Here is a 26,526-nt window from a genome sequence, read left to right as displayed (position 1 = left end):
TAAGGAGTTCAAACAGGTGCCATTAATACAGGTAACGAGTGGAGGACAGAGGAGCCTCTTAAAGAAGAAGTTACAGGTCTGTGACAGCCAGAAATCTTACTGGTTTGTAGGTGACCAAATACTTATTTTCCACCATAATTTGCAAATAAATTCTTAAAAAATCAGACAATGTGATTTTCTGGATTTTTTTTTTTCATTTTGTCTCATAGCTGAGGTTTACCTATGATGAAAATTACAGGCCTCTCTCGTCTTTTTAAGTGGGAGAACTTGCACAATTGGTGGCTGACTAAATACTTTTTTGCCCCACTGTATATTCAATATAATGTATTCTGATCTGCCCAGTGAGGGCCGATGCATATCCGCCTTCCCAGATCACTGACACATTTACAGAAATATATTTTAATGGGTACTGTCCATGTAAAATAAAAACCAATAAATACCAAAGAAAAGTTATAGAGGAAGTAGTGAGATTATTCACATATCATTAGTTTATCATAAATCATAAATCATATTGATTGTAAAAATGCACATTTTAAAATGAATTTTACACTTCACAAGTCAGCTGCCAATATTGGGGTTGGTGTCATCACTGAATGTCACAAAATGTGGTACATTGTCGGTCATGCACTGACACTGCAGGTATGGACACACTCCTCTGTGCTTCTTGGAGAACAGGGATCTTCAACCCTTAATAAAATGTATCAGCACACACTTTGGTATATTCCTACTGGAGAAATTAAGAGAGAATAACACAGATTGGGAGATGGCTAAAACGCCTTAGCACCGAGTGCTGTTTTGTTGGTAATAGGAGCAACATTCTTAAGGCACCTGAGTTTGTTTAATAATGTGTAACTTTACACATGGTTCCTTTATCAAACATGTAAACAAAACAAATCATGTGGTTTGTTTATATGAATAGATATGTATTTGCATACTGCCTTTCATAAAGAAAGGCAGTATGAAATTACAGACATGTTTTAATGTAATGTAACTTCTCATTCAAACAGATAATAAAACAATAAGCATTACGTAAATAAGGAATGGCCGACAATTAGTTAGGACTTCCTCCAGCACATGGGACCGGAAGCCATTGTTTTTCAAATGGGTCAGCCCCAGAGGGCACTGGGAGGAAAGCACATTGTGTTGATGTGTAGGGTAACTGTAGTTCATATGCTTTGTGGCTGAAAGGCATGTCATGGTAAAACATGAAGTGAAACTAAAGGTCAGCTTCTCTGTTCTTTTTCCTTATTTTCTTAGACTTAACAGTAGCTCATCACCACCAACATCAATGCAGAGCTCCATTCAGAGTGCATTCTGTGCACAGCACTCAGCACTTGAGGTCATCAAAACTCAAACTGTGAAACAAGGGGTCCTGCTCCGTCTTACATTTCCATTCGTCAATACCCAGGAACGCTTCTGTGCGCGTATGTTTGTAAACCCATAAAAAAATGGACTTAAAACAAACAGTGCTGTAAACCTGACAATAAACCAGCAACAAACTGTATGCAACAACCTGATATTCTTTTAATTGCCCTACGCCGCCCCTCGGAAAAAAGATGTCAGCTCTAATTGATGATGTCAGCTCTATTCTAATCCCAGAATAGCGTGACTATGCGAAACCGGTCCAGATAAACAAGGTGTCAAAGAGCTGTAAAACCTGAGGAAAGAGGAAGCCTCTGGCCAATATAAGGCCTGGCACCGCGCCCGTAACTGTGGGTCTGCGGTGTGCTGCTCGCTCTGCATCATGGCTCTCTGCGGCTTCCTGAGTCCCGGCTCCAGGGTCTACACCGCCGTCTCTCTGATGCTCGGGGTGCTGGTCTCGGGGAACCCCCCTAGCCGGCTCACAGCACAGGGTAAGGGTACCCCAGTGTTGTTGTTGTTGTTGTTGTTGCTGTGTGAGGTGGGATGTATGTGTGGCGGTGTAGGCATGGGACTCTCTTGAGATGGGTGTCGTTAATGAACAGGTAGTCAGGGGGGGGTTATGCGTCTTGCTCAAGGGTGGAAGACCGGTTGACCAGCACCAACATCGGGGTATCCACCCCAGACCCTCCAACACTCACCGACTAGACGGTACTACAATTCACTGCAATTCAATTCAATTGTATTCGTCTTAATCACCGGTAGAGTCTCAAAGGACTTCACAGGCCATATATTTATGACACCCCCCCTGACCCTAGCGCCCAAATGGGCAAGAAAAAACTCCCTTATAGAATATGTGTTTGTGTGTGTGTGTACTGCAGTGTTTGTTGCTGTGCCATGCGTGCCTAGTCTCAGTGTGTCTCAGTGTGTCTCTCGTCTATGTGGATGCTCACCATCGCACATTACGTTCAGGGAATCACCCGAATCCCTATCTAGTTAACAATTGCGACAACATTTTCTGTGTAATAGTCCCTTTGTTTTGATGATGAACGACGTGGTCCTGTGTGTGGCTGCAGGGTCGTTGGCCTCTCCGGTGGACCCCAGGTTTGACTCTGTGGACTACAAGAACGTCTTCCACTGGAGCGCACCAAACAACGCCACGCTCACCTACTCAGTCCAGTGGAAGATGTGAGAACCCATGCACACACACGCATGCACGTACCCACACACCCACGCACGCACAATTATAAGCATAGAATACATACAGAAACGCACACCACACACACACACACACACACACACACACACAATCTATATAATATAATATAGTGTATTAATAATAAAGTCCATCTCTTATCCTCCATTCAGCTACGGGGACTCCCAGTGGGTGCAGGTGAAGGGCTGCCAGGGGATCCAGAGTCTCCAGTGTGACCTGAGCAGGGTGACCTCCGACTCCAGGGAGTGGTACTATGCCCGGGTGCACACCTCCTCCCCCCTCCTGGCCCGCCGCTCAGCCTGGGCACTCTCGCGTCGCTTCAGCCCGAGCTGGGACAGTACGTCTTCAGATATGTAGTCAACAAAAACCCCCTCCTCCCTTTCCTCCTCCTCCAGCCCCTTCATCTCCACCTCATCCTCTCTGGCTTCTCCTCCTCCACCTCTACCACCTCATTCTCCCTCTCTCACGCCTCCGCCTCCTCCTCCTCCTCCTCCTCCTCCACCTCCTCCTTGCCCTCCATTATGTAGCGTCATTGCGTCACATTGTAATAAAGTCTGTGTTTACATCTTATTGTTCATATATCCCCCCTGTACTGCTTTGCAGCAAAAATCAGCCCGCCAACATTAAACCTGACGATGACAGCACAGGGCCTTGTGGTCCGCCTGATCCCTCCTCCTGCCCTGGTGAAGAAGCTGCACAAGAAGCTCTGCTGCAGAGTCCGTCTCCGGCACAGCGGCGGCGAGGAGGTAACCCCACCCTGACGTGTTACCGTACCGTGGCATACTGGTCGGCAAAAAAAAGAAGTGGACAGGGGGAGTAGTTGTGCAGCACTCTCCAACGTCCTCATCCACGGATCAGGTGCCCTTGAGCAAGGCACCTGAAACCCCCACCTGCTCCCCGGGCGCTGCACTGCGGCTGCCCACTGCTCCGGGTGTGCCGGTGTGCCGCCACGTGTGTGTACCTCGGGCAAGGTCACTCCTCTGTGTGTGTATGTGCAAGTGTGTATTAGCTACGGCTCCTGGATGGGACAAAGGCAGAGAAAGAATTTCCCCAAAAGAGGGACAATAAAGGATAACTTAACCATGGCAACAGCAACACAGCATCAGCAGGTCACAGCTCGGCTGTTTGATCGCAGGTTAAATCTGTCGTGAACTTCCCTTCCTCTTACGGACATCTCCCTCTCTTTTCTAAATATAGTGATTTGTTTCGCGTAAGTGCATTGCATTTTGTAAAGATAAGAATACCAGTAAACACAATAGAGAAGGAGATAACAAGATACGGTATAACCAACCCTTTAACTACTGTCGGCCTCCCATTGTTTCCTTCCTTCCATCCTCTTGTCCTCGCTGCAGGAAAGGATTGAGATGAAGTCTTGTACGAAGGAGCTGGTTCTGGACTACCTGAGAGCAGGCACCAAGTACTGCCTCCAGGCCCAGTGTGTGGTCTGTCTGGGAGGCAAGAGCAGTGCCCCCACGCCCTCCTTATGCATCACTACTCTGCAACATGCAGCCGCCAGGTACTTCCTGCACGACTTACAGAAGTGGTATCATTTTTTAATGCTAATGTCACTTCCTTTTAGGCTCCCACTTCATATCCCCTGAAAACATCCACACAACTTGTTTCTCCTTCAACACTCTTCCCCTCTCTTCTGTCATCCAGCCTCTTTTCTCCTTCAGATCCTGATCCCTAGCTCTGAGGTGTTGGAGGATAAGAGAAGGATCTGAACCCACACCTCTGTGGCTCCAGCCATCACTTCAAGCTTCAGGGTGACAGCGGCCGGGGCAGAATGGAAGAAGACGACTCACTTTAAATATTTCAAGCTTTATTCTTAATGATTCATGTAACATTCTGTTAAAAAACGAACCAGGTGCAAATGTTTGAAACTGTACACAAATCATCAGCTATTTGCTCCAGAATAAAGTTTTTTTTTTATTACTTAAAACTCACAATATGACTAGGCATCGTTTTCTCAGGCAATATAAATTATTCAATCTTGTAAACAAAACACAAGGGTCAAATCTAAGTCCTGATTTACACTTTATTAACATTGTTCAATACTCTCTTATTTTGATCAATCAGGAGTGAAAAATAACCAATACTGTTGTGATAACAAAAATAAAAGATTTACATCAAACAAAACAAATTAAAACACATCACGTCCCCGCACTTTGTTCGTTATGTCCTTCCGACGTCTCGGGGAATAATCACAGAGTAGCAGTGTGTAGGGTGTCATCAGACGAGCTGAGGTCATATTCAGATCTCTTTAAAAATATATATATGTCATCTATATAAGCAGCTGGTTTTTCACGTAGTGGTTTTGGTCAAATACATGAGACTGAGAGAGCCCTTGTTCAAAAACAATGTGCTCGATTAAAGATTTGTTCTCCACTGTTAAGACATCGGGGGGTATGCATAAAGCAGTCCTGCTCAGCTCAGACTAACCTTCAGTAATAGCAGTGCGTAGAACTCTGAGATAGTGGTAGGCTAGTCATGTTGTTTTGCGTCTCTTATTGGCTGGCTGCTGAAGCCCTGAAATCCTAGCTCTGCGATACAAAATCATGTTACAGTATGATGAAATGCGGTGCTTGATGAAGTACATCAGTAAGGCGACGGCGTTTCTGAGAATCGGTCATGTGGAATAAAAACCTCCTCCATTATAATGGTTTCTTTCCGACTACTTCAGAATGGTTTTAGTGGTCGTTAAAGCAATAGTAATGGCATGAGTCTCGTTTATAAAATAATAAAGTAGAACGTCCTGTGAACGACGCACACACACGTTACATCTGGCCTTGACACAACTTCAATTCATTATCTTTACAAAGACTTCCCAGCACACCACAAGAATAGGCCAACACACATTGGTTATCGATTGTTTTTTTAAGTCATCAGTACCATGGTCTTAACGTAATTACATCCTCACGTGGAACAACTGGTCTTTTTATAAGCTGCTACTTGGTTTACACTTTCTAGCGTATTATTACATTAAAGAGTTATTCATTACTTATAGCTTCTTGATTTTTCGTAAAATTAAGATTCACACAATTGTGGATGCCAAAAGTTGAGGAGATTTTGAATATAAATATTTGTCAAAAGCCATATAAGCACCATACTGCTATGTTCCAGAGAGAAGGTAGGGTCTTTTGGAATTTATTTCAGTCTGAATTCTGGATCATAATTAGTCTTCCACAAACTGGCATGAACATTGAAGACAGACAGTTACCAGCCGCCAACGGAAATGGATAAAAACAAACAAACAAAAAAAGACGCTTTGTAAATCAAAGCGTTTTGATTGGATTTAGTTTCTGCTTGACATTAAATGCATCAATTATTCTGTAACAAGTCCGATGACTATCAGTACCGGCGCCAGGGGGTCCGTAAAGAAACCAGAGGGAAGTTTACCTTCTCCTCCGCGCTGCTCACACCCTGCTCCACCCGGCAGCGAGTCTCTTCTACATCACCAACGGCTACATGTATAAATAAAACAGGTGAAGGAACCGTGTTGCCATTGGCTACAGCGGCGGTCAACGTTTAGCTGTGCCAATCATAGAACAAAGAGGGGAAGGGAGGAAGAGGAGACAAGGCCACCTTGGAGAGGGTCTAAAGGCCAGCGAGGGCAGCGGAGCACCTGAACCAAAGCGGTAGAGCTGCCTTCACAGCTCTGGAACCTTCCTCTGGATGCAGCTCTTTGATCTGGAATGAATGTATGAATATATGAATGAAAAAAAAAATCAACAGGCAGTGACTTCCAGGAGGTCCAGCGCTGGAGACGTTGGAGGAGCCCTTCCTGTAGTAGAACACTATGGGTACGGGGCCCCCGGCTCAGCGCCCAGCAGCACCACCACCACCAACAGACCTCTCAGGGCCCCTAGGAGAGGAAGTCCTTCTCCAGCTGGAAGACAGAGGGCCGGCCCGGGGAGCTCTGGATGCGGCACAGCGGCACGGTGCAGTCCCTCTTCTGGCCCTCCGTGTCCATGTCCAGCAGGGAGCAGTCCGCCACGCCGGGCCCCTGGGGGCCCAGCATCACCGTCAGGGCCTGGGAGCTCTTGTGGCCCGAGTAGTGGCCCAGGGAGTAGCTCTTGTTGCGGCCCCGCAGCAGGGCCCAGGTCTGGGGCTTGGCCCGCAGGGACAGGGGCCGGGGCCTGGAGCACGGCGCCTCAGGTTTCTTCCTGTGCTCCACCGCCGCCGGGCCGTTCTTCTGCTCCTTCTCTGACTTCTTCTTCTGATTAGTGGAGGGAGGAGGAGGAGCCTGCTGTGGCGGCGGCCCATTGGCTGGAGGAATGAGAAGGGATATTCAGATTCACAAACGTGGATCAAAAGAAAACCGAACCCTAGAACTTGTTTTGGATGGGATGTGATGTGTAGGGTTTCATAGCAATGTGATACATTGATCCTGGTCTGCACCCAATTGGAGGTTTGATCACAAAGGAACAGAATTACAGTTTAACTAGTGGTTACTGTGCTACTGCATGTCTGTTACAATTATCATTTTGGGTGACCAGGTAATGTCAATCAAACATTCTGGCTACTACAACCCCCCAAATCTAGGTGTAGTTAGTGGGAAGGCCCTGTGTAAAAGAGCGAAAGCCTGAACACTAATATAGCCCTACATTTTAGGAAGTGCCTGTCAGATGTCAGCATTTTTAAGAATGTAGAAGTCCCAGTGATCCTCACTACTGTAGACCTCACTACTATAGCCTGTGTTACTCACTACTATAGCCTGTGTTACTCACTACTATAGCCTGTGTTACTCACTACTATAGCCTGTGTTACTCACTACTATAGCCTGTGTTACTCACTACTGGGGCTGGTGGAGGAGGACTTCTTCCTCCGTAACCGTAGTCCTGGGACCGGGTGCCCCGGCTCTGGTGCCGGGCTGGGTGTCTGTGCCGGGGGCTGGCTCTGGGTCCGAGCTGCCCCTGCCACCGTGTCCTGCTGCCCCTCCGCCCCGGCCACGGCGTCCGGAGCCTCCCTCCTCCCCCCCGGGTCCCCGACCGCACCCCCGCCTCCCCCCGTCCGCAGCACGCCACTGGAGGCGTTGCCCTCCACGATGGCCGACATGGAGATGAGACTGACGGGTCCGGGGGCGTGGCCAGAGGCGGGCTCCTCCCTGCGGGGGGTGCGGCCTCCCGGCGGGGAGGTGCTGCGTCGGAAGCGGGTGGCGCGCTGGAAGAGCCCCTCCTTCTTCTTCTTCTCCTCGCGCTGCGGCTCCCCGGCGTCCTCGGGGCTCCTGAGGGCCTCCCGCAGGTCGTAGCCCAGCGCCAGCGAGGCCAGCAGGGCCCCGCATCCGTACAGCACCACGTCGGTCCGGCGCCGCGCCGAGGCACGCTTCAGGCTGTTGGTGGGCGTCCCCTGGGGGGTTGTGGAGGTGGAGGAGGTGGATGTGGTGGTGCAGGGGTCCTCGGGACACTCCGGCCCCCCCGCGGTCCCAAGCTCCCCGCCCGGCCAGCAGGGAGCGACCCCGGGGCCCTGGGCCCCCGGGTCCTCCCTCCACAGAGGTAGGTCAATGTACACCTGGTTGGGGAACTTGAGTTGCTTTGGTTTCGAGCTGCTGCTGCCACCATCCCCGCCGTCTGGGCAGTAGGCATCGTCTTTACCGCCCCCTGCTGGTCACAGAACAGTTGCTCATTAAAACATGACACGGTCGGTCAAGGATTTTTGATGAATGCCTCAATGGAGACGCAGAAACGCAGTCACAAACACTTCAGTGCTGAAGTGTTCCAGACGTGCACAGAATATATAAAATACAATTTAGCATTTTTTATCTGCAACATAAACAAGGCATCATTTTGTTTATAGTTCATATGAAATATCCGAAGCCACCAGTAACTGGTAGCTCCTGCAATAGCATGCATTTAACCAGTAGAGGGCGATATGACTCCATTGTTATGTCCTGTCCTACATTTGTGCATTTAAGTCAGGATTTCTATTGAGGATCAATTTCTAATACTACTCTGGATTTTTGGTAGCCTGGTCCTAGCAGACTCTCGTACTTCATTTCATTTGCACAGAGAGTCTGGACCCACTCAATTGACAAACGTTAACTCACTTGAAGGCGGGTGTCTGTTGAAGTTTAAAACTATTGGATCTGCCCAGTGCCACTCTGGATCTGCCATAACCAATCGCTAACGTTTGGCCGGGAATCACGTTGCGCGCAGGTTGTAAACAAACCAATCCCCGTGCGTGAAGATGTCCGTCAACGAGAGCTGACTTTAACGTCATTGTTCTCAGCCACTCCCTCTGTTCCCTGATTGGACGCAGAAAATTTAGACGGAGTAAACCCACTAACATACCGCAGACCCAGACGTAGTACTGAAGGGAAATTAAAATTGAGCGGAAGTACTTAGGCGGGCGGAGCCAGGCTACAATTTTGGGGTTTGGTTTTGCAAATGTCAAAGTGATCTGGAAGAAATAAGCAATGACTGAGGGGAGAGTAGGGGTTCGGCTGTGGGGCCCCTAAAAGATGGCTTGGGGCCCCCCACACCTTGTTCAGCTGTGGGGCCCCTATAAGGCGGCTGGGGGCCTGACTCACCTTGCTCAGCTGTGGGGCCCCTATAAGATGGCTGGGGGCCCGCCTCAACTTGCTCAGCTATGGGGCCCCTATAAGATGGCTGGGGGCCCGCCTCACCTTGCTCAGCTGTGGGGCCCCTATAAGATGGCTGGGGGCCCGCCTCATCTTGTTCAGCTGTGGGGCCCCTATAAGGCGGCTGGGGGCCCGCCTCACCTTGCTCAGCTGTGGGGCCCCTATAAGGCGGCTGGGGGCCCGCCTCACCTTGTTCAGCGAACAGCGCAGCCAGGGGGACGGACTTCTGGGTCTTCAGCAGACTGGTGGACCAGGGGTTGCTGCCATCAGAGAGGGGTCGCACTCTGGTGCACACACACAACCACACACACACACACACATACACATACACACACCACAAACAAACCAAGCTAGTATTAGGCAGGTTTTGTAAATATGTAAACATAATAAATGTTACAAGAAAATATGAATACCTAGAAATAACTAATTTACATTTATATCATATATATACAATCTCATGAATTAATTAAAAGGTAAAATCAACATCCCGTTGTTTCAGTTGAAAACGGTTCTGTCGACAATTGTCTATTCTATTTGACTAAAATGTATAGAATATGAAACGTGGGGGTGTACTTTTCAGTAAAGTAGATCGTTTCTGATTGGCTGCGCTGCTTGGCTATGTGTGTACGCGTGCGTGTTTGTTTGTGTGTGCGCATGCGTGCGTCTCTTATGTGTGTGTCCACGCCCGCGCGTGTGCGGCCCTCACCTCTCGGCTGTGGCGGGCCGCTCCTTGCTCTGCACCGAGCTGGGGCCCCAGGTCCGGCCCTTCTTCTTGATGCCCTTCTTCACGTCGTCGAACTCCTCGGGCCTGAAGAGGGTGCTGCGGCCCCACGTCCGGTTGCTCTCATCCAGGGTCACTGTGGGGAGGAGGCCACATCGTCACGGTTACCGGATGCACCGCCACCGACACAACCAGGCTGACCCCCCTTCCGGCGGTGAATGTGTTGGTTAATGAGACTGTGGGGACCGTACTGGGAAGGTCCCCACTGTTACAGGAAGCGGTATCCTTTGATGCTCTTTCAGTGGTAACGTACGGGGAAGGGCAATGGCTGGGATTTCATTCCAATGTTATTTTTTGTATTTTTCTGTTGACAGCCCTCTTTTTGAAGGGCAAACGATGTTGCGACCAGAGAATGAGCATTATAGTCAAACACGTAGAGATGAATTAGGTTGAATGTAACAAAAACAGGTTTTTTAACATTGCCTGACCCCTGATCTCAGATCCAACCGTCCTACTCTGTTAGAGCCGAAACTCTTGGGAAGAGAGAAAAGAGCCTGGGGCAGATTTGTGCGAGTGGATAAAGCTTAAGGGTTTTTAATAATTGTATGTCTACAGTGGCTTCTACATGGTGTTGGCTTCAAAGCTTTACAAAAACCTTTTCATAGTTTACTTAGTGCTGGCTGAGTTTGTGTTACCCAATCACAAGCTTACAGGTCCCTGCCTGCAGCTACATGATTGGTCAAAACAAACAAGAAGGGAAAGATGTGTGAGACCACCAGACCCCTACCAACTCCCAAAAGGTGAGGTTATCGACACACAGAAAGAGACTTTAAGGTGGTAAACTGCAGCCATCCTGAACACAATAACACCACAGGACACCGTAGAAACGTGGTTAGAATCCCACACAGGAAACCTGCAACACCAACCAAGACCCAGTTGCCCAAACCGAGTTGATCAAACACAGAGACGATGCATTTTCCCGTGTCCCACGAGTTCTGAGCCAACCACCAGCAGACCACTTGTTGCTTTTCTCTGAGCCGTATATACTATATGCGAAGGTACAGGACAGGGCTGGGCCCGCGGCCCAGGCGAGGGGGGGGACCGAGCAGCCCACGGCTTGCCTTTGCGCCTTGAGTGGTCTGCGGCCAACTCGCTGGTGAGATCCACCTCCTGCTGGTAAACATACAGACTGTCCCTGTGCGGACGACACTGCACTGAGGGAGGGAAGCATAACAAAGGAGCCGTCACGCCAGGACCCCATCCAGACCAAGGGGCATAACGGATAGTTAGAACAGGCGCACTGTGTGTATTGGATTGGATTGTTTTGACTTTTGTTTCTCCGATACCACATTGTGGTTGCAGGTCCGGGTAGGACTGTCCTAAACTGTGTGTCAAGTCAGAAATAGTTATTATGTCTGTGCATGTGTGTGTGTGTCTCTGTGGGTGTAAGAGAAAGAGCAATAGAAATCTTGATGTTCGAGAAGAAAGGATAACATTTGCTCTTGTTGCCTTGCACTCCAAATTGGGTCTTTTAGTATCATTTGCATCATGGCATTTATGAATGAACTTGTCCATGAACCACCTGACTGAGGCTCCTCCCACTGTGTGCTCAGAGAGTCTCAGACTCAGACAGACAGAACGTGTGAGACAGTGGTCTTACGCTGAATGGCTCGTAGTCGCGGGATGAGGGTGGGGCTACTGGGAGGGGAGGAGTTTGTGCTGTGAAGACTCCGCCTCTTGTCCATTGAGGGCGAGGCCTGCACCGTGATCTTGTGTTGGAAATCTGTGACATAACAACAAACGGGCATGACACGTCATGTGAAGACCTGACCTATAAACAAGCATAAAAGGCTAGGCACTGAGAAAAACATAAAATTTAGACACAAACACAACATGCGGTTGTTCAATAAGAACACACACACCTGTATGCACACAAGCACTCACACACCCCAAAACACACACGTACGTACACACGCACGTACATACACACACACACACACACACATCCGTACGCACAAAGCCAATCACACCTGTACAGCCACACGCGTGCACGCACGCACGCACGCACACACGCAAGCAAGCACACACATGCACAGTCACACACACACACACACACACACACACTAATCCACATAGGCCCACTCACACACGAACAAACACACACTCACCCGAGGGCAGGCTGATGCGGTTGCCGTCCTTCAGCTTTAGGCGGGAGCGCTTGAACTTGCCCTTCCTCTTCTTGACGTTGGGCTTGTCCTTGTTGAGCTGGAAGATGAGGATGTTGAGCTCCCGCTCCAGAACGTTGATCTCCCGCTCCGCCAACTGCTGCTCCCGCCGCTTCAGCAGCTCCTCCTGGGACTTCTGCTGCAGGGCGGCCCGCGACAGCTCCTCCTCCCGCGAGCGCAGCTCCTGACGGGGTTGGGGGGAAGGATAACGAGAGGGGTTCAAACACAACGTCTGGAAGAGGAAGGAGATAGAAGCCGCGCCGAGCCAAGCCTTTCCATACGGGAGGCCTTGGACAGAGTCCATCAACGCTGGGTCCAGAACGGCCCCCGTGTTGTCAGAAGGGCTCTGGCCCCTGGCTGGCCTCAGCCCTAGTCTAGTAGAGAGGTCGCGCACAGCCAACCTCTCCAAACAGGAAGCCCAACATATTCCAGAGAGTTAAAGAGAGAAAAGGAGAGACAGTGTTTAAATTGCAGGGAGAGAAAAACCAAAAGCTACATTAAGGACCATAAAGACAAAACCAAAGTATTGACCAATTTGTCTATTATCCTCTATGATAAGACCAAGCTCTTTCACAGGCAGATATGTGTATGTGTCGAAAAGAAGACTACATTGGGGATGAGATGTATGACCCAGGTATTGACAGACAGACAGACAGACATCTACGTAAGACCCTGCCTGCTCTAGTGTGATATTGTTAAACACACGAGCGATGGAGTTCCGTCGTCACAAGAACAAAACGGCTTTTAAGTTTTTCTCATGGCTGGCTCGGCTCTCCATCCCCTTCCTATTCTTATTTTAATTGCTCTTAGCTTAGCGTGTATAATCCTGACTGGATGACTTCCATAAAGCAGCTTTAAAGTGGTCCCCCCCCAACAAGCCACCCACAGAGACGCAGATTACTGGCAGATCTGGACAGGAAATCGGCGGTTGCAGTTGCTTATGGATTGGCTTATTTTGGAAACCTTCTCATGGAATCGCTGTGGGAACGCCGCTGACTGCAGAGATAAACAGCATTACTGTGTTTCAAGAGGTCCACCCTGTAATGCGGTCGAACTGTGGTGCTGAGAGTCAATGAATATCATTATGGACACGGCCATGTGACCGTTTACACGCAACCATTTTCACCGCTGGGAAAAATGCTCATTATCTCAGTTTGCCCCTAATATGTAATAACTTATTAACTTCCCCAATGGCTTAAAAGTTAAGCACACCAAGTATGTGCCATCAGAGGATAAAGGAAGGATTTGTTAAAACACAATTAAGCATGAAGCCAATATGAAGCTGAACAGTATTTTACAACCAGACATGATATATAATCTAAGCCAGCAGGAGCAACATAACCTAAAACCAGTAACATGCAGGCTGAGCCTACTCAGTGTTAGTTGTTTTTTTTGACCCCATCCAAGCCATCTAACTCAACATGCTGAAACTCCCCTCCCCCTTGCCCCCGCCCCTCCCCACCCCAAACTTCCATCTAATTAGCACCTCCCCCTTTAAGCTAGCGATGGGAGTCTCAAACAGGAAGCAGATTAAAGTCTTAACAAGGGGAAGTGCGCTAAAGCACCTCAACGCTAAATGCTTGTTTTTGTTAAACGTGTGATTAGCCCGTCTGTTGGAGAGCAGGCGATTACACATGTGAGGTCCCCCAGAGCCGTCCTGAGCACCAGTACATATTAGCAACTAAGGCCTCAGCCTGCAGGAAGCATCATCTCCCTTGCATTAACACTGAGTTCTCCCTGTGGGAGTTTTCAATCAGACACACAGACAATCAGACACACAGACACATCTGATACGGACCGAGACAGGAAGAGAGAGAAAAAAAAATGACCATGAAGATAGAATCGTTAATATCTCTTGTCTATATGAGCATTGATCGATAAAAGGCCACATTATGATTGTAAGTACGAACATAATGTAAACCTTCCACACGCGTGCGTGCAAATGGGCGTAAGCGTGCATGCGCAACACTCTACAGTGCACGCACGCACGCGCACACGCACACACACACACCACCCACCTTCTCTTTGGTCCTGAGCTCGTCGAACATCTCCTGGATCTCCACGCGCCAGTCGTCCTGCATGCTGTGGAAGGAGTCTTGGGGCATGGTGGCCATCACCGCCTCCTCGATGGCCGACAGCTGCTCCAGGATACAGGAGAAGGAGGGCCGCACGTGGGGGTCCTGGTCCCAGCACTCTGCACGGAACACACACGACCCAGATACAGATGATGCACATATATATAAGGGTTAATACGGACTGATGGCACTTTGTGTACTTCAAAAATATATATAGAGATATAACGTGCACATGCAAGAATGCTAAGGAAGGCCAATACAAAAAGAGTCAAAACTACGCCTTATCGTAGATGTATATATACTATAATATAAATAATATGTATATTATGTATTGATATATACAAAGTATGCATCAAAATCTGTGTAAAATACACAGTTTTGACGTTGTTTCATTTTATCAAATTAGCAGATTTAACACGCTTTTTAACACGTTCAATAGTGTGTTCAAAAGCACATTTTCAAAATAAGTAAATGAGCCCCTCTTGATTCTCAAAGCCAGTAAGTATGCAACTTCTTCAGCCAATCAACGATTACCAAAGTCAGAACACACCAGGCCATTAATGATCTTTCTCTCATTCTCGCTGTGCATTCACTTCACTACAATGTGTAGTGAACACTGTTTACGCTGTTTCGGGTGTTTAATCATTGCTCACTTCAGTAAAACATTGTAGAGTCGACTAACCTTGATTTACACTTGGATCACCACCTTAGTCCCAGTTTATCTCAGAAAGTAGCGTATGGATCCATATTTCGCCTAGCAATACCAATAGGCAATCTTCATTTACTCATTAAAATTGAAGACTGTTAAAAAATCGTTCTACTGCATCCAAATACCAACTAGTCAAACAATATTTCCCTCTCCATTGAAGTGGGGGAGGTTACTCATTTGTGATGGAGCTGATATTAATGTCATTGACATCGTGTTAATATATGTTAATATAAATTACATATTTCTCGTCTCACCAGAAGCTACGATAGCAGGATCATGTTATGATGGTATAAATACAAATGTTTTTCAAATTACCGAATTGAGTTGGACTTTCTATTTAAAGTATTTGTATGACCCCTAGTGGACACAAATCTATATGTATAGGCAGTCGAACGAAGTACCCTAGTAGAACGAGACCGCATTGATGAGAACAAAAACAATTCTTAAACTATCTTCGCTATTGATTTTGTTGAGGTAAGTGAATATTGCCTATTGGTGAAACACCCACACTGAACATTAAGAGGAATAGATGGCCTGTAAATCATAGTTAGTATACAGTGTATTACTGAAGTGAACATGGATTAAACACCCGAAACAGCCAAGGTCCACATAGTGTAGTGAAGTGAATGCACAGTGAGAAGGAGAGAAAGATCATTAATGGCCTGGTGTGGTCAGACTTTTTTATCGTTTAGGTGAAGAAGGTTTATATTTACTGGCTTTGTGTGTTGAACCACTAAATCTGCATATTTTACAACGTAATAAAAGACGCCGTATTTTACGTTGATTTATATCAATGCACGTCTCACACACACACACACGCATGCACGCACATAGACATACACACACAAACATGAACACACGCACACACACACACACACACATAAACAAACATACACAAACACACAAAAACACACAAACACACACACACACTGCTCAGCCTACCTTCCATCAGCTTGGCGAAGGGCTCGGGGCAGGTGGAGGGGATGGGCAGTGTCAGCTTGTTGACGGCCACGCCGTAGGCCACGGCCAGCCCGTCGATCCCCCGGTACGGCACCTCGCCCGTCAGCAGCTCCCACAGCAGCACCCCGTAGCTGGAGACATGGACGCACGCACGCACGGACAGACAGACAGAGGAATGGACGCACACACGGACAGACAAACACAGATCTTTAAGTGCACCTGAAAACGTCCTCTTACATTATAAAGTGCTTATGCATTCAATACATGAACGGGAAAATAATTTTAATGAAAAAAATAAAATAATAGAGAGATGCAAATAATTATTATGTTTGATTAGCTATTTCATCAGTTTTATCAGTATTATTGTTAATTGATTCATTTATTGCTTTGCTTTAGAAAAAAGTCTTGAATAGATGTCCTGCTAATAAGGCCGACAGAAATGAATAGAGACAGAGACAGATCGAGAGACAGAAACAGATAGCGAGAGAGAGAGAGAGAGTGAGAGAGAGAGAGAGAGAGAGAGAGAGAGAGACATAGACAGAGAGAGAGAGTCAGATAAAGAGAGATAGAGACAGAAAGAGAAAGATATAGAGAGAGACAGATATCCTCGCTGTCCATACCTCCATACGTCACTGCCTTTAGAGAAGAGCGAGGACTTGATGACCTCGGGGGCCATCCAGGAGTAGGTTCCTGCGGCGGACATCTTGGTGGTGTTGTGCCACTCCCGAGCCAGACCAAAGTCTGTGATCTTCAGCGTCTTCCTTCCGATGTCGTCGTTCTCGATCGTCTCCAGTAGCAACACTGCAAGACAGACCAGACCAGGTGAGGAGCAGGAGAGAGAGGGGACATGGACCAATGGCCGGAGTGATAGGGATGGGAATGACCAGATGGGATGACCAAATAGGAATAACCGTATAGGAATGACAACGGATGGGAATGACAACAGATGGAACAGATGGGAATAACTGGAGTGAAATGACAATGGATAGGAACGACAACAGATGAGAATGACAATTGTTGGGAATGACCGGAGAGGAATGAAAACGGTCGGGAAGGGCAATGGATGGGAATGACTGATGGGGGAGGAAAACAACATGACGTAAAAAGAAAATGTGAGATAGAGATAGGGATGCGGTGGATGGATAAGGTTGACGGGGCAAAGCAATGCAAGAGGAAGGACAAAATAAAAATGACAGATGGAACATCAAATGAGAGATGGACATTCAAAATAAAAGTGCATTGTAAGGGGAGGTAACGGGTGGCTAGGGGAGGAGAGTGAGGCGGCGAGGTGATATTCACAAGGAATGCAGGTCATTTATTACTACGGAAACAGGAGGCTGACAGCCTTACAAAGAACCTGTCCTCAGGACCTGGAACTATCTAACAGATAAAAGTAGACCTGAAATCTTCAAACCAACTGGTAACACACACCTGGACCTAGATACCATAGTAAAAGCCCCACTCCACTAATAGACACACCTGCTGTTTTCATTGCGTCATTCCCACCAAGAAACAACATAACATCCTATCAGAATTAACTAATATCTCCTTTGTAGGAACATATTGGGATCATGTTCCTCTATTTCATGCAGGTCTTAAAACTCAGAAAGATAACACTGATCAATGTTTAAGAAAGTGGAAACATATATTCCAAGCAGGAATATATGTTTCCTGCTTGGGGAGACATTATAAAGTGAAAACAGAAATATAACTGATTCAAGCACGCAAATGTTTCATATCATGCAAAGAAAATATGAAGGCGTGTGCTTATCATATAAACCTCTTCATAATCGAAGCTCATAAGACAAAGACAAACACACGCACAAGCTTGAGCTTTACCTCAGTCCGCTCAGAGCGCGGGTTCCCCCTCAGGAGGGCCCCTCTGCGTGAGGGGCCCAGGGGAGAGCCGTACTAAGCAGCGTGAGAGGTGTCAGGTGCGTGTGCAGGATGTGCACATGGCTCAAGGCCACCTCCGCTAGGCCACACTTTGGTTCCATGCAAGGGCTTTGTGAGAAGCCTTAACATCCACAACAATGTGCACGCTAGAGTTACTCTTTGTGGACACACACACACACAGACACTGAAGGACACACAAAAGGAGAATGTTGAATCGAGTCTCCTACACTGTAGTATGAATACAATGTGTCACTAACTTGTCGGCACTATTTAACAATTATTCGCTGAAGGTGAGGTGAATAATTGTTTTAGTATATAGGGTTAGGGTTAGGATTTATTTGTTTTTATTAGCGGCTTATTTGTTTTTATTAGAGTGACGAGACGGCCGTGACGCGCGCTAAACAATATCCTGTGTTTGAGTTCTCAATCATGGGATATTGCCCAATATCCCGAGATACGGAACCAATTAAATTGCGCCCTCTTAGGAGGTTCATGTGTAGCACATACTATTTGTGGTTATCCATATTTGACGAAACCAAGCTGTGCATATAGAGGCCTGTGTATGTGTATATGTGTTAAGTTGTGTACAATCATGCAGGGTTTATCTCAAGGTGTTACTTAGTCGCCAACTGCCCTTGAGTTTCCCGGAGGTTTGGACGAATACGTGCATGCAGGCTTGTGAACTGTCATCGGTCTCCCACACACAAAAGGCCACACTTTGAGTGGCACCATTTTCCCATGCTCCTCGTGTTGGCTTGTTGCCTATTTCTGTGCACCCCAAGGCTGCATCGTTCCTGACACAACACACACGCGCGCGCACACACACACACACACACACAAGCACACACACAAACACGCACCCAAACTCTCACATACACATGCAGACAAACACACACACAAACAAACTCACACACACACACACACACACACACACACACACACACACACACACACACAGACACACCCAAACAGAGTTGATGTTTGCAGGGAAAACACAGAAGCAGAGGAGGAAAAGGAGGTAGGATTAGAAGTGGGAGTGAGGAAGCGGAGCTGAGAGACCTTGACCTGTTCATACCCGCTCTCCTTTGTCCTGCTAGCAGACACAACAAGATGAGTCAGGGCACAGGCCCATTCACCATCCTCCTCATCCAAAGCAAACTTCATATTCCTTTAAAAATAAAAGCAACCTGGTTTACTATTATCACATTTAAATACAACGTGTTTTGAAAACCATAATTAACCCAAAAGGCCTCAGAAAAGCTAATAGACAACAATTGGGGCCTGACAATACAATAGTGTTTTCCCCACAGAATTTTGGCAGCATTTTTCCGGGCGGTGCCCCAAGTTCACTAAGGGGGGTATACTGGATCGGCCACCCCTTTAAGAATATGTTCTGTAATCAAAATGAATAACAGTCAGGAACATGTGTACATGATTGCCTATTCTACAACTGGTTGGACATTGAACACACATTGAACCGTAGATTACCAGACTGATAAAGGAAAACACTCGTGACATTGTGAATCTTCAGACTAATAAGTAGGGTATTAGTGCCATGACGGGCCTTGGGCACTAAGGGGATTCTCTACCCAGCATCAACAAAAGGCATTCAATTACAAACAGGTTTCTCTGGATTAATGATATACTTGTGGCTGTTGCTGCCAAGTCCTCTCTCCGTCTGATTCCATAGATTCCTTGTAAAACGTTGGTGGTTTCAGTGGCCTGCGGTGGATTCCACGACAAGGAGACACGTTGACTTCATGACCACGTTAACCTTTCAGATTAGCTGTATGTGTTGTCATGTTAAAAAAGCTCATGCTCTGTGAGTCTCTGAGTCAAACACTGTTGATATAAAAGGTACTATACTCATCAGCATAAAGTCTAGTGTAGAAAATGGTCATCTTGATCAAAAACCTTTTCTCTTCTGCTGTAATTCTGCTGTAATCTCTCTTATACCTAAAGATAGGTAAAAGAGAGATTGAGAGATGTATGTGTAATGGAAGGAAAGAGGCAGCCAGATGAGAACGCAAGACAGAACTAGGTTATAAGGGGAGAGGTGGGGAGAAGAATTAACCATCTGCATCTAGTTAAATGAACACAACTCAAAACAATCATTGCAAACAAATTAGTTTTAACCCCGGTTCCCATGGTGTCAAAGTTATTTACAGCTGGAGAATAGGGAACAATAAAGGGTTGAGAGTGGCGTCAATGGGACGAGGCTGTGGTGGAACAGTGTTGTTATCACTGACATCCCACGTGAAACAACCAATGGTGGAACTACAAGCTGTTAGATGGAGAATAGAAGTAACTGACTTTAAACAAAACGTCACGGCATTACGCTGCTCAAAGTTAAACCGCTGTGCAGTTCCAAAGTAATTCAACTACACACAATAAGCCAAAGCGGGTGTGGGGAACGAGGTGTTTTGTTCACCTTCCAACATCCCCCCTCCTCGAATCAAAAGACCCCACTTTACCCAGTGATACTTGAAGCCTACCTTCAATGACCTCTTCACCCAGCAGGTCAAAGCCTGGAGGACTGAGATGCATTTCAATATGTCTCTTTATTCTTTGGAAGTTCGTAAAGGGTTGCATATATTGATTAAAACAAAATGAAAAAAACAATAGCTTGCTAATTTGAGGCAACCCCAAAGTTATATTGAATTGGAGAGTCGCACATCCAAACTTGTATTGCTGAAGTGGAGTGCGGACCTCGACTCTAATAGCACACATTTCAATTTAAGAAGTAATATGTTGGTTCAAGACCCGTCCAAGGCCGTGGTTGGGTTCTGCATTATAAGCTGCCGAATGCGTTTGTTTCTTAGATTTATGCATTCAATTCCAAAGGACTATGCATCCTCTAGCTACCCCACACCCATGAGTTCATACCCCCAGGCAAGCCCTGGTACACGAGACACCTGGGCAAGACAGCACCTGTGGAATGATTGATCTATAATGGGCAGACCCCCTGTAATACGAGTGAGGAACACCTCCAGCATTTGCACCAAGCCCCTAATCCATCACCCCATAGATCAAGGAATAGGTCCTTGATTTGAACTATTCCATGATCTGTTATGTTGTACTCCAGCAGACCAGAAACTATGTCGTTCATGTTTTTACATCTTTGAATCTTCTACTTCCAGTGATATCAGCCAACACACTGATAGAGACTCAAACAAAGTGTTCCTCCATCACTGGTGGAGACCTGTCCTGGAGGGTTTAGGGTGACTGAGAGTAAGCTGAGAAGACTACACCTTCGGGGCTGACTCCACCCTGAGCCCCTTACCCTCCTCCATCATCTCTACACACCCACCCCCTAACAAACAGAAGATTTGGAGGCAGACCCCGGGACACAGGGTAGATCAGAGACTGAGCTGCCTCTCTCAATATAGGTCAAGACGTCTCCTTACTTTGACCCACCTACTAGAGTAGACCAGATCCAGAGCAGTTGGGGTGAGTCCCTCTATAAAACCACATTCAAAATCCGACAATGCAGTTACATTATAGTAAGTGGTAGCAAATAATAGTAAGTAATAAGCAGTAATTAATTTGTATATTATAGTCTTCTGACACCAAGGCAGAAATAATGTTTGTATGTGAAGGATAACAATAATTAACAACATCATTTCTATGGTCATTTGATACACTGATGTCTCATGACCTTATCGTGGAGGCTGTCTGTAAAAGCACCAATCGCCACAACAAATACAATTCCCACTCTGTCCAGAAGCTTTAAGTGAGACTTCTAGTTTTTAAGTATATGCCCCTACGCAGCCTCTGTGTTTGTGTTATCTAATGTTACAAATAAAAGTATGTGTAACTTGTGAAAGTAGTTTGTAGCTGGTAACTGTGCTAGTGGGAGGGACTGTGGACACATGCAAAGGAATGGGTTGAATCGGGGCTCTACTCAGCTGTTGGCCCTTTCCCCTTTTCATGGGCACCGTAACAATAGGTGCAGTCAGGGAGAGGTCATAAAAAAACACAGTGAAAGCATCTCCACTCCTCCTCTGCTCCCCTCTGCCCATTCTTTGGCCAGAAAGGGACAGGCAGTAACTGTCCGTGTGTCACTGAAGGGTAATTGTGGGGAGGCCAGAGAAAAGTTGCCCTGCAACACCTAGTCAAGCTTTGTTAACGTCTTCCACCGAGGACTTCCACGGGGCCAACACGAAGAGAGGAGCGGGACGTATGTGTGTGTGCGTCTCTCTGTGTGTGCGTGTGTGTTTGTGTGTGTGTGTGTGTGCCAGAGACCAATTGTGGCAGACAGACAACAGGGAAGTTGAAGTCCATCCTAACAGCTTTCAATTGACAAGATTGACAGGGGAATGTTGCAGCACACAAACCGCGTTGGTTACTGCTTGGCGCCCACATTCTAAAACACACGCCAGCATACCTGGCATTCTCCCATAGTGAATCTAAACAGGTCAAATTAATGTGAGTTATTCGCCAGGGCTCAGAGCCAAGTATCACTACAATTCTGCCCTGCTCGACATCGCCGTCAACGCGGTGCCACTCCTCACCTGGAGGAGAAAGAGCGCAGGGGGGGTTGTAAAACAAACTGAAATAAAATAAATGACGATAAGAGTGACCAAGACGGAAGGCCAGAAGGAGGAAGGCAGGCCACGAGAGAGGGGTGAAAAGAGAAGGAAAGTGTTTGGTCAGAAACTAAATATGGAACATAAAGATGCCACAAAGAGTAAGGAAAGAAAGGAGTATAGCCTACAGAAAGGAGACGGGAGACTGGGGGGGGGGAAAGGGGAGGTTACGGAGGGAGTGAAATAATGAAGCAAGGAGGGAATCCCCCTTGGTTTTTGGCGATAAAAGAGTACCGCAGCTCTCTGGGAGATTAAATATGAACGGAACAAAACAAAACGAGGGCTTTGAGAACCTCTGAGTCCTTGCCATTCTTCTGGCCGCAGTAGCCTAGCAACCGCTGCTTGACCAGTCCATTGTGCAAACGTATGTTAAGCTTTTATCCCTCATTAGCAACATTCCTCCCAGCCGGCTGGGATTTTACAGATTAGGGGGAAAAAATATACACAAAAGAAGTTGGTCAAATCTCGCTGACTTCCAACATATTACTTTACAAGCTAATCATTGATTAAATAGTGTTATGTTTGTCTGGTCTGCGTGGAGTGTGTGTACACTGTAGGTTGTGGGTAGTTAAGTAGAAGATAGCTATGCTATGGTCCACTGGGCATATGAGTGGGAAGGTGTTGTACTGCTTCATAACTGCCCCTTTAACACAATATAAAACGCAATCAATCCCTCCTTCAGAGAAACTCACTGGTCTGGTATATGCAGATTTACAAACCTCCCTCATAATGAACTGACACACTGCATGTAGTCTGCCTGTTTCTGTGAATTTCTTTACCTCCTGTGATGGTAAATACCTTGTCCTTCTAGTTTGGTTTTATGCAAAAACAAAATGCCAAACAACAGGACTTTTGGACAGGACTTCATGATAGATGCTTATCTTTATTCAGCTCTTCTTATTTGAAATGTTTCAATTGGAAAACCCATCTCCATGCACCACAGGGGGCGTGTGGATGTATGTATGAGATTGTGTGTGTGTGTGTGTTTGTGTGTGACTTCTGTGACCTCAATAGCCTCGTCCAAAGCAAATACGTACCTACCTACATTCAGCCCATATGTTTGGATATAACCTCTTACAGACTGCAGATGTGCAGACTTCTGACCCTGGGCCAACAGAAACAGCTGAAACAAACTAACGGCCATAGTGTAACTGTAACTACATAGTGCAGTGTGATAACAGTCATAGTAAACAGTAACTATGTCTGGGCATGATTAGGCCTGGGTAAGCAACGGCCCAAATAGGCGGCAAGTTTTATTTTCTCCTTTTCTTCGTTGCAAATCCCATTGTAGCTTGTTGAGGTTGTGATTGAGGTTTACCGAAATGACTTGACTGGTAACTATATTGTCCTAGTTCACGATTGCAGTCAAGGGCTGCAATCGTCGGGGTAGCGTTAGTGACTGTTCTGAATTATCTTTTCCCAAACGTGGCTTCAACCCCCCTACTCTCACTCCAATTATAGCCGTTGTTGTCTCTTGGTCACAATGGAGTAGCAAGTCAAACACAATGACTTGAGTTAGCAGTACTGGTGGTAGTGTGTGTGTGTGTGTGTGTGTGTGTGTGTGTGTGTGTGTGTGTGTGTGTGGGGGGGGGGGGGGGTAATTGTGTTTATTTAGCAAACACCTGATTAACTGGGACCACCTAAACAGCAGTTAAATAATTTCTTCCCATCTGTCTACGATTAAAAAATAATCTTCATCTCCAACCGTTGTTTGGATTTTACAAATGCTTGGTGGGATCACTTGTGTTTTTTTAAATTGTATTTATTTAGAATATATCTAAACGGAATAATATCAAACAGTAAGTAAGTGACCAAGTGATCCACTTTCTGTCTTTTACCCACAATGGCTTTTAGAAAGTGGACAGTCTGAAACCAGAATCAATGAAATCATTCAAATCGACCATACACACGCACGTACGCTCGCACACACAAAATACACAAACACACACCAGAAGCTCTGCAACTTGTAAATTACAATAACTCTTTTGGTAACTGACCTGAAGTTTCCTTTCTTCCTTCCCTTCTTTATTCAGCGATTGAACAATGATACACTTTTCAGTGCTTAAGGACCTCACATTGACTTACTCTAAACCAGAAGCATGCTTTCATCTGAGGATATCTCAAAGGAGCCTGTGTCTAAATGACAACCCTTTGCAGGTGTATTTTCCACTTGATTATACATACAGGGACTGCTTGCCTCTCCCATGTTGAGATTATGTTTGCAAACTTTTTCACTCACAATCCTACAATCTCTTTCACTCCAGTCTTGACAGGCTTTGGTTAGTCGGAGCCACATGGCCTGATTTTGTGTGCTTGTGTGTGTGTGTGTGTGTGTGTGTGTGTAAATCACTGGCTTTGTTTGAACATTTCAGGGAGAGTTGGAGAGGGGGTGGGAAGGTGTGTTTGTGTGCTACAGCACAAGGGTTGGTTGGGGGGAAGGGACGTCGACCCAGCTGAGCAAACTCTGACCCCGTTTCACATCCTCTCGTGGGGTCTCCCCCGGAGAAGGCCTTGCTATCACCATATTACTACCACAGAGGAAGTAATAGGCTCCAATTCACATCTTCACTACTCAACAACTCCTTTCTATTGTTTTGTTGTTAATTATGTCACCTTTTACATTAAACATTTTTAGTAAAGACTATTTTCCATCATACCTCTGCAGCCATAACCCTAACAACTCTTTCATTTAGAAAGCAGCTAAGAGTTTACTAAGCGTTAAAGATAGTGAAAGTACCTTAGATGTGGCAATAGAAGGCATTTGACCACTTTGTCAAAGCTTTAATAAAAACTTAACAAATAACTTTTGAAAAGAATTACTGTGTTCTGGCATGTATACATTTTATTTATTTTTTACTATTTAGTCAAGCTATTTAAGTTAAAGGCAGTTTTTTTTTTCAGGGGGAGTGAGAGTATTAGATGATAATACGAACACTTGAATTATCCTCAAATTAGTGACACAGACGTCAGAAACGTTAACGTAACTGACCTCTGTCATTAACAATAAAATCAAATACACACGCACACACACGCGTGATTGTGTCCATGCTTACCGTTGCTAGACTTCAGGTCACGGTGGATGATGGGTACCACGGCCTCCTCGTGTAAGTATAGCATCCCGCGTGCGATCTGAACAGCCCAGTTGACCAGGATGTGCGGTGGGATGCGCCTTCCGGTCAGTGCCCGGTTCAGGGTACCACCGCGGGCGTACTCCATGACCAGGCACAGGTTGGGTTCCTCCAAACAAACTCCCTCCAGTTTGATGATGTTGGGGTGTTGCAGCATGGAGAAAAGTTTGGCTTCTTGTTTGACCCCGTCAGCGGTGGCAGTGATGTCCTCATCTGGGTCTTGCCGGGCTGCCTTCACGGCGACCTCTTGATCCTTCCACGTCCCCCGGTACACCTTACCGAACCCCCCAACGCCTATGATCTCTTCAAGAACGAGTTCGCTAAAAACTATCTCGGCTGGCGGGAGGCTGGGGACGCGCTCCCGGACTCCCACCGTGCAGCCGGTGGTAGGCAGTCGATAAATAGCGGGCTGGTAGGTGACATAGTTTGAAGGGAAAATCCCGACTCTGTGGTTGATTTTCCCAGTCCACCAACCCTCGTCCCCGGAGATCGCAGCGTCTTTGGAGAGCACTTCCACCACGTCGCCACGCCGGAGGCTGAGTTCATCCTCCCCGCTTGCCTCGTAGTCGTACGCCGCCGTCCAGAGCGAGCGGGTCGGACACAGCGGGGCAGAGTGCGCCCAGGCCTGCGGAGCCGCGGGGGCATCGGAACAGACATGCTCCTCTTTCCCACCGCCACCACCGTCACCGTTTGGGAAAGCCGCCATTTCTCGGTGGCCGTAGACGCACCATAGGGTGCAAAAGCTATGATAACAAAAAGTAAACTTCAAAGGAAGACCTGTGTGACAGAACTACCATGCTGGTGCTGGTCCACGGCGCGCATGGAGCAGCACGGGGAGGCTAGACTCCGAGCTCAGCCCAAGCCGAGGTCAGGAGCTGGTTCCCGGGTCCCATGTGAGGGAGAGACGCTGATGCTGCTGCTTCGTCTCCACGTCGCCACTCTTGTATAATGTCTCAGTGGGTCAATAGAGTACCAACTAACCAGCTAGGGGATCTGTTGTTCAAAGCGAATGGTTAAATACACCACTGTCACTACTTGTGTATCCTGACAGTTAGCAGTAAATTACTA

At 46.9% G+C, this 26,526-nt stretch overlaps 2 protein-coding genes across 2 annotated transcripts; one reads left to right on the top strand and one right to left on the bottom strand.

Moving 5' to 3' along the window:
• The first annotated feature begins 1,726 nt into the window (after positions 1–1,726).
• On the top strand, positions 1,727–4,723 carry il22ra2 (interleukin 22 receptor, alpha 2). Its single transcript, XM_079731033.1, has 6 exons — positions 1,727–1,853; positions 2,436–2,547; positions 2,728–2,912; positions 3,179–3,321; positions 3,928–4,091; positions 4,235–4,723. The coding sequence occupies exons 1-6, from the start codon at positions 1,745–1,747 to the stop codon at positions 4,263–4,265; spliced, it is 744 nt and encodes a 247-aa protein (XP_079587159.1). The 5' UTR covers positions 1,727–1,744; the 3' UTR covers positions 4,266–4,723.
• A 169-nt stretch (positions 4,724–4,892) lies between these two features.
• Positions 4,893–26,164, bottom strand: map3k21 (mitogen-activated protein kinase kinase kinase 21; the record flags this gene model as incomplete). The annotated part of the gene is made up of 10 exons (XM_079758368.1): positions 4,893–6,844; positions 7,372–8,178; positions 9,249–9,439; positions 9,862–10,012; positions 11,537–11,659; positions 12,045–12,285; positions 14,120–14,295; positions 15,828–15,976; positions 16,466–16,646; positions 25,384–26,164. 10 exons carry the CDS (start codon positions 26,162–26,164, stop codon positions 6,441–6,443), a joined length of 3,204 nt encoding a protein of 1,067 aa, XP_079614494.1. The 3' UTR covers positions 4,893–6,440.
• Between the last annotated feature and the right edge of the window lie 362 nt (positions 26,165–26,526).

Source organism: Pollachius pollachius (assembly GCF_949987615.1).
Source record: "Pollachius pollachius genome assembly, chromosome: 2".
NCBI lineage: Eukaryota > Metazoa > Chordata > Actinopteri > Gadiformes > Gadidae > Pollachius > Pollachius pollachius.
This window is presented reverse-complemented; position numbering and strand designations above follow the sequence as displayed.

Coding starts and splice junctions, on each gene's coding strand:
- il22ra2 (XM_079731033.1), top strand. CDS start 1,745: ATGGCTCTCTGCGGCTTCCTGAGTCCCGGCTCCAGGGTCTACACCGCC. Junction 2,548..2,727: donor TACTCAGTCCAGTGGAAGAT/GTGAGAACCCAT, acceptor TCCTCCATTCAG/CTACGGGGACTCCCAGTGGG. Junction 3,322..3,927: donor GGCACAGCGGCGGCGAGGAG/GTAACCCCACCC, acceptor TCCTCGCTGCAG/GAAAGGATTGAGATGAAGTC.